This window comes from Microcaecilia unicolor, chromosome 4 (genome assembly GCF_901765095.1).
Source record: "Microcaecilia unicolor chromosome 4, aMicUni1.1, whole genome shotgun sequence".
Lineage (NCBI taxonomy): Eukaryota > Metazoa > Chordata > Amphibia > Gymnophiona > Siphonopidae > Microcaecilia > Microcaecilia unicolor.
Genome location: NC_044034.1, coordinates 255,810,947 through 255,819,640, shown reverse-complemented (window position 1 = coordinate 255,819,640; position 8,694 = coordinate 255,810,947). Strand labels below are relative to the sequence as shown.

General features: G+C 43.5%; 1 protein-coding gene across 1 annotated transcript in view; it reads right to left on the bottom strand.

Moving 5' to 3' along the window:
- Positions 1-291: 291 nt before the first annotated feature.
- The window catches only part of SLC9A4 (solute carrier family 9 member A4), a 68,920-nt gene continuing 60,517 nt past the window's right edge, over positions 292-8,694 (bottom strand). Inside the window, exon 12 of the mRNA XM_030201450.1 lies at positions 292-1,439. Coding sequence (XP_030057310.1) covers positions 1,051-1,439 — 389 coding nt within the window. The 3' untranslated portion in view covers positions 292-1,050. The remainder of the gene's footprint in view (positions 1,440-8,694) is intronic.

Sequence of the window (8,694 nt, the reverse complement as noted above, 5' to 3'; positions counted from 1 at the left end):
TTTCTGACCAACAGGCACCACTCTGGATTCAAGCACATCACATCTAGGTACTGCTGTAATTTTGACATCGTGTCTTAAGAAATTGGTTACTCCAAAGATTTTAATTAACTCCATAATTTGGAAAGATTTATGAGTAAAATTCTTTCAAAATGGTAGATGACATCATAGATTGTAGGATATGAAAAGGAGTTAGAGCTCTTCTGGTATATGGATTACAATAGTTTATGATACACAAATAAAATAGTTTTAATAAAGTATAATAAATACAGAAACAAATTTTAATTTGGGAGTTGCATGTAAGATATATGAACAGTTTAATATCCAAAGGCTATGACAGAGGTTCCCAAACCTGGTCCTGGAGGCACCCCAACCAGACAGGTTTTCAGGATATCCACAATGAATATTTATGAAAGATATTTCTATGCACTATCTCCACTGCATGCAAATTTATCTTGTGAATATTCATTACTTACAAATACAGGATCACTATCTATTAACAATGATTAATCCCTACAAAAATATCTCTTAGATCATTGTACATCAACTATAAATTATTCATAAAAATACCGTTATTAACTTTAATAGAAAATCTTACAAAGGATATACATTTAAAACAAGCTCAGGCATCTGGAAAACTTGTTTTAAATGTGTCTTTTGCAAGTTCTCACCATGCGGCATCAAAGCATCTAAAACAAGGCACCCCCTTATAGAACTGCCCCATGATTGCTTACTGTACTTTATGAATAGGCCTTTTAGTATGAATGTCAGCATTTTAATAGCCAGTATTGATGCAGTTTAGTATGTCTGCCCCTCCCGCAATATGATTTGAAATCCAAAGATCCACCTTAGTCCATTAAGGGGGGTGCTCTACAAAGCCACGCTAGTATTTTTAGCTCACGGTAAAAATCAGCTGGCGGTAAAAGCTGAGACGCCCATTGCATTCCTATGGGCCCCTGAGTCCTCTATACCATGATTTCTCAGTCTGAATCTAGTATCAGAGGCTGGTTTTGGCTGACCAAGAATACGATACATCAAGTTTGTTTATTGAAATCAGTGTGGTTTTCTTCTTAATGATGGTTTATGTCCTTTGCAATTTCTCATTCTGCGTTCCTTAGGATATCTGAAGGAAGGTTCTGCTGCGGTTCCTTCCTTCTCATCATCCTCTGACTCATGGCTCTCCATGTTATTCTCACACACAGTATTGAAATATTGCTTTGGAACCGAATCCTGACATCTTCTGATAGCAGCTTGATCTAATCTGGCTTCCTTTCTTCCCATTTGCCCTATAAACTCTGATGTGATACTCTGATTAATCCACTTTGGTTCAAATCGATGATGATGCTCCTCTCCCTGCTCTTTTGCTCTGCGAGGTGCTAGCTTGGATTGCGGGTTGAATTTTGCAGAAGTGATTACCGAATCAGAGTCACTGTCAACATCAGCTGTGCAACGGGAAAACATAGGCATTTGGTTACTAAGATAAAGTATTGATCTACAGAATCACATTCACTTGTCTTGAACTGCATATTAGGGGAAAATTCTATATATGGCATTGAACATTAGGAAATACTTCTGTGCTGAAGTTTCAGGTCAGAAAAGCATTCTAATAAATGCTAAATTGGGTAGAAATTTATTTTGGATTTTGCTCACACCTTTTTCACTAGTAGCTCAATGTGAATTACACTGCATATTTTCCTGTCCCTGGAGAGTTTATAATCTAAGCTTGTATCTGAGGTAATGGAGGTTTAAATGACTTGCCCATGATCACAAGGAGCAAGAGTAGGATTTGAACCAGGGAACCTCTGGATGTTAAGAGCAATGCTCTAACCACTACACCACTCCTCATATCACATACTTATGTGCCCATTTATAGAATAGTGCATGGATCTGCATGGGGGTGTTACCATGGGAGGAGCATGGGCGGGTCAGGACCATTCTCTTAAAATACATGCAGTGTGATAGAATTTGGAGGATCCATGTGCAACTTGTGCGCCAGGATCTGCATCTAGTTCTAGTTCACATGTAACTCCTTACGCCCAAAGTTGAGGGCAGTTCCCTGTGCTACACACTATTCTATAAAGGGCAAAACTCCTGAAATACCCGTTATAGAATACCATTCAATGCTGATTTTTTCAGAGCTGAATTTTGAGTGACATTTATAGAATTCTCCCCCTTATGGTCTGTAAGATATAAAGTCAAATGGGTCAGTATTTAGCCCAAGGTAGTCAGTGTTCTTTTAGACATTGGGCCATACACAGATACGGATGCATAATATCTGTGTATAAAGCAGCTGCTTGCATTTATCCAGGTAGTGACGATATTCTGACTGGTACCCAGATAAAGTTAGGACACCCTTTTTGCTGTCCTAAATTTATCTAGATAATTACATAAGAACACAAGAACATAAGCATTGCCATACTGGGACAGACTGAAAGTCCATCAAGCCCAGCATCCAGTCCAGGTCACAAGTACCTGGCAAGATCACAAAACAATACAACAGATTTTATGCTGCCTATCCTAGAAATATTGGTCAAAAACAATCACAAAAATGGCAACGCTCCACCACTATGTTTTGAATAATACACAACGAACTACTGATGGAGCAAAAAGTGCTCAATAAACAATTCGCCGTTTGATAAGGGGACGTCTCATAAAGTCACACAGGCACTCTGTATCACGCTTCTTGCGAGCTTCTGATTTTGTGACCATTTGTGACAATTTATAATCATTGACTGCCCCCAACCTCCGATAGTACACAGAACTTGTGAGGGCAGCAAAAGAGGAACACGAATGGGGAAGGGAAAGGAAGGGCAGGGGAAGAATGCTGAACACCACAGCAAGGCTCTAAAATAATTGAGATACAATTTTTGACCTTTTTTAACCAAAACATTTTGGCTTATATTTGAGGATATAAAGTACATAGCTGACACACTCTATGCTTGTTTTACATCCTCTTGTCTTTTAGGGTTGTTTGACTGTGTGTATTTGACTCCATTGGAATTCCAGCACCTTTTTGGTATAAGTGAGTACTTATAAGCAGAGATACATTTTCTACTGTTTCTACCTAGTTCTACCAAAAATAAGTATGATAGAAAAAATGCACAGAATTGATTAAACAAACACCTAATCTTTGGATACTACAGTTACCAATTTATTCAAACTGGAATATAGCTATTAATTATTATTTAAACCAACCACATAATCCACATGTGACAGCAAAGCAGTTTTAGCATGATGGAACAAAAAAACAAAACAAAACACTGCTTCCTACATCTACATAAGGAGCCCTTTGTTATATTGTTTTGACAGTCATGGTTAAAATGATTACCAGTACTATGAAAGTGTTGCAATGCAATTTGTGCCTCTGGCTAAAAAGGCGGCATAATAAAGGAATGTTTTTATGGTTGATTTAATCAGCAGTTGAGTGTTCTGTACTAAGACTTCTGTGTGATCATATGTACAGATGTAAATTTCTTGAAAGAAAAAAAAACATTTGCTAAGGGGAAGTTATCAATGTGGGCTATTGTTAAATCATGTCATTTACTGTTAATCCCAATTATTAGTAACAAGGTTTTATTGCATAAAATGGGGCCTGTGCTTAAAATTTCATTAGTTAGTGGTAAAATAACATGTCTTAATGGGAGCCCATGTTGATAATTATGCTCCTAAGTTTCAGAACCATATAGTCTCATCTGATCTTAATTGATCATAGAAATTTAGCCAGTTGCTGTCAAAATCTGAAACAGTTTTATGGAAAATTTTCACAAAATATATTCAAAATCTTATTTGACTATCTGCATATTAATAATTTTCCTCTGAGCTTCCTCAGATTATTAAGGATTATAAAGCACTAGGAGGATGAAGAACATGAGAGGAAGACCAAACCCCCATCCCATTTCTGCAGATCCTGAATGGCTGAGGGTCTAGTTTTTTATTTCTTCACATATAGGTTGTGAGTTTATTTTTAGGTATGTTTCTCTTGAGTTTTAGGGCCTTTTAGGGAGAGTCCATCTGTCTGTGTCTGTCTGTCTTTCTGTCCATCTGTCTCTATGTGTTTGTTTAGACATGTGCTAACAAATGCCTAGAGCTTCACTCATGGGTGGCCTAAGGCAATCTGCTGCTTGAGGTGAGGGATGAGATGGCACTCGCAGCCCTCCCCCCCCCCCCCCAACTCCCTTCTCAGAGCTACAGTCAGTGAATAAAGTAGTTGGGAATGATAGAAAATTACAAACTGACAGGAGCCAAGTATATATGTTTATTACAAAATCATGAAAATATATAAACCATATATACTTATATGCACCTAAAACTAAAATGGAACAGCCTAATGGAGTCAAACCACACACAAAAGAAAAATGTTTTGTTCATTCCTCCAGGGTAGAGAATGACCTGGGGTCAGGAAGCTACAGTCATTCCATCCATGGTAAAAGGAAAATAATTGACCCATTTACCGCAGGTGCAGGAGCAAAACTTTTAACCGCCCAGCAGGAATGGTAAAAAGCTTTGCTCCCGCAGTAAAAAAAAAAAACCTGCAGTTACCTCTCCTGCGGGTCCGGCATCTCTGTGCCTCCCTCCCTCCCTCCCTCCCACAGTAGGTATGCAGCAGCCAGCCAATCCCCACAGGCCTGCTCCAGGTAGTTGCATCAGAAGGTGGGATCCAGCAGAAAGAAAACCCCAGAGCAGGCATGTGGAGATTGCTGTGGACTTACCTGACTGCTGCATAAGAGAGCTATCATGGTGGGAAGGGGAGAGGAAGACAAAAGTTCTAGACCCACGGGGGAGGGGGAGTGCTGGAAGTGTGGGAGGGGATCTGCTGGACCCATGGAGATGAAGGGGGCACTGGAAATGAGGGAGGGGGCCTGCTGGACCCGAAGGGAGAGCTGGAGAGAAGGGAGGAAGGCACTAGATCATTAGAGGGAGGGAGGGCTGGCTGGAGGGAATGGAGAGAGAGATGCTGGACCCATGGCGTCTGTAGAGAAGGGGGAGAGAGAGGAACGGGCCAATGAGGGGGCTAGGGCAGGGGTAAAGGTGCCGGAATCATGGGGGCTGGGGCAGGGAGAGAGGTATTGGATCCATGGGAGGGGAGCAGCTGGAAGGGACAGAGACGCTGGACCCTTGGCCATCTGCTGGAGGGAAAGGAGAGAGGTGCTGCAGGGGGAGGAGGGAAAGAAGGGAGGGGAAGGGACACAGAGGGGCAATGCCAGACAGGGGAAGGGGGTATATGGACACAGAGGGAAGACACTAGACATGGGGGAGAATAGGAATGCAGAAGGGAGATTCTGGACATATGGGGGCATAAGGACGCAGAGGAGTGATGCTGGACATATGTGGAGGGGAGAGGGACATAGAGTGGTGGTGATGACAACTCCCACTTATCCCCTTGATAGCCCCCCTTTATATAGCCCCAGCAACTGACTGGTCTCATCAGCCCCCTTCTCCTATCTGCCCAGCACCACTAAATCCACTGCAAAAAGGGAGCCCCTTTCTTAGGTCAAGCTACTGACACCACACTGGAATTGAAAGAAGCAAACAAACGCTTCCTGTACTACACATAAAACAGAAAATAGATTCTCTCCGATTTTAGCAGCTGTGTGGTGCCGACAGCCAAAGCAACTGGACTGAAGAAAGGAGCTCCCCACTCTATAGCTGTTTTAGTGGTGCCAGACCAAGCAGGTAGTAGAAAGGAGAAATTGGCACAAGTTTTGGTGTAACCAAAAGAGGCTGGTGCACAACAACAGTATGAAAAGGGCAGTCTACCAAAGAGTGGCATTCACCACCACAATGGCTATTGAAGGCAATGAGTGAGATTTTCTACCAATGCATCCAGGGTATAAATTTGGAAAGATCTGCATGTTTTGCTTTCTAAATGCTGCAGAGACTCTGTGGTAATGATTCTCAACCTTTTTTTCAGTTAAGACATACCAGGTCAACACTGCTTGTATATGTGACACATTGCATATATGACTTTCAGGGACCTTTGAACCAACACAATATAGCAGTTCTTATGAGTTAAATGTAACCATGCTCTGAACCCACAAAAGTCTAACCTCCCCCCTCCCTCCAACAAGTGCAGGTCATAACTAGGATATTTCTCCATGGAAGTCATAATATAATTATTCGGATTCCCGTGTCATTGGAGCAGTAGAAACATAAATCTCTGTACCAGGCACATTGCAAAATGCAAAACTTAAAGAAAATTCACTCAACATACATTTAGCAAACTGTAGTACTAATGCTGATTCAAACAGCAAGTACCCTATTACTCCTGGGGAAACTTGGTGCAAACTGAAAAATTCTGCACAAAAATGTTGGAAATTCTGTGCACAATAATTTAAAATTCTGCATCTTCATTTGTAAATTTTTAATACAGAATTTCCCCAATCATAAGTCCTAACCACTCCCCCCAGCTTCTTCCCTTATATGGTATGAAGCCCCTTTCAGCACATCCCAGGATGCACTGGGCAGGGCAGGGCGCCGCCATTTTTGAGGTGGCGCCGATGGAAGAGGAAGGAGGCCACCTTCCTCCTCCAACTGAAGGTAGGGGGTGGGGAAGGGCCGCTAAACCACCAGGTGGGGGGAGGGGGTTGACCTGGGGCCCACTGGGCCACCAGAGACATCTGAGGGATGCTGGGGGGTAGGGGGGCTGGAGACCCATCAGATTTCCAGACTCCAAACTTGTGTTGGGGGGGGGTTCAGGGGGACCGGAGGTCTTCCGGATCTCCAACCCCCCATTTCGCTTGGCTTGGGACAGGGGTAGTTGGGGTCTGGTGGTCCCATGGACCTCCAGCCCCTGTGTTTGACAGGTCTGGGCTTTTGACAGCCCATACCTGGTAAACAAGTGTGGAAGGATTGTCAAGTGCGGTAGGATTGTGCCTGAGCATCCTCCCGCACTTCTACCCTATGATCAGAGAGAATTGTGTGCTTAAATTTGCATGCGATTATCTCTGTTCATAGGGGCGGTAATGCCCCACACTGTTCTAGTGCTGTTTTTAGAGCGTTGTTTGGAACAGTGCAGGGCTTTTGATCATCTAACTACGTATCTTCTCTCTCCTTGCCTCTACATTACCATGTTTTCCTCCTAGATAACATGGTATAAGGAAGAAACAAGCAGCTGCACATCAGACCACTTCCTCCTCCTCTGCTGATCTAGGACCACTGCTTATTTGATCCATACTGTATGGCAGTTGAGTCCAGGCAGGGCCGCCAAGAGACTAGGCTGAGCCTGGGGCAAGCGTGCCTCGCCTCCGCCCCCCATCGTTCCTCTCGCCGTTGCCGCCCCCTGCTGCTCCCCCACCGCTGCCACCCTCTGTCGTTCCCCCTGCCGCTGCAGTCCCCGGTCTCACCTGCCTGCCTCCTTGGCTAAAGGCCCCCAGCATTCAAAGCGGCAGTTTCAGATCTCCTCTCTTCTGGCCTTCTCTCCCTGTGTCCCGCCCTTGTCTGATGTAACTTCCGGTTTCCTCGAGGGCGGGACACAGGGAGAGAAGGCCAGAAGAGAGGATATCTGCGACTGCCGTTTCGAATCGGAGCCAAGGAGGCAGGCAGGTGAGACTGGGGACTGCAGCGCCGGCAGCCTGACCCCGGCGCCGGGCCCCCCTTGGAGGCCCGGGCCTGGGGAATTTTGTCCCCCCCTGCCCCCCCCTCTCGGCGGCCCTGAGTCCAGGCCAGCAGAAGAGAAGGAAGTGGTCTGATGCACAGCCGCTTGTTTCTTCCTTACGCGACATGATCCAGACAACAGGGTAAGCCTGAGGGGGGGGGGGGGGGGAGATTTGTACAAGCAGTCTAGGGGTGTGTACCACAAGTGGAGGGATAATGTTTTTTGTTCTTTTGTGTTCTCTGTATAGAATTCTGCAAGGCAGTTACAGATAGCTGCACAAATTCTGCATTGTGCAGTGGTACAGAATTCTCCGAAGAGTAACCTTTGTATAGGCAGCACTACAAGTATTAGACTGGACCCTAAAATACCTATATAAGTACAATAGAGGAAGTGGATCTGCTAAAGATACTATATTTTTATATTAAGATTTTGCTCACACCTTTTTTAGTAGTAGTTCAAGGTGAGTTACATTCAGGTACACTGGATATTTCTCTGTCCCTGGAGGGCTCACAATCTAAGTTTGTACCTGATTCAACTGAGGGCTAAGTGTCTTGCCCAAGATCACAAGGAGCAGCAGTGGGATTTGAACCAACCACCTCTGGATGTCAAGACCAGTGCTCTAACCACTGGGCCTCTCATATGCAAACAAATATCACACCTCAATCACATGCAAAACACAGACAGACCCTCACCAAATCTAGAACTAGGGATCCCAAATTAGAGATAGAAATATGATGACAAATATTGAACTGGGAACCCCAAGAAGTTAAGATGAGCATATACTGCCACATTAAAAAAATAAAAACAAATCCATTTCCTTTTGTACTGAACACAATATATAAACATCTGTGATGCACATTTCCCAAAGCTAACATATTCCAGTTAATAAATTCAAAATAAAACTCTTTTTTTCTACATTTGTGAATCTGGGTATTTTATTTTTCCATCGCATTAGCCCCAGTTTCTCTTTTCTGCTTTCCTGTTTTCTGCTAATTCTGTTTCCAGCAACTGCCATCTATTTATTTTTCCTCTCTCCTCCTATCTTGTTACATTCCTTCACTACATCTGTCTCTAACATATTGATCTTTCTTTTAAATCTCTCT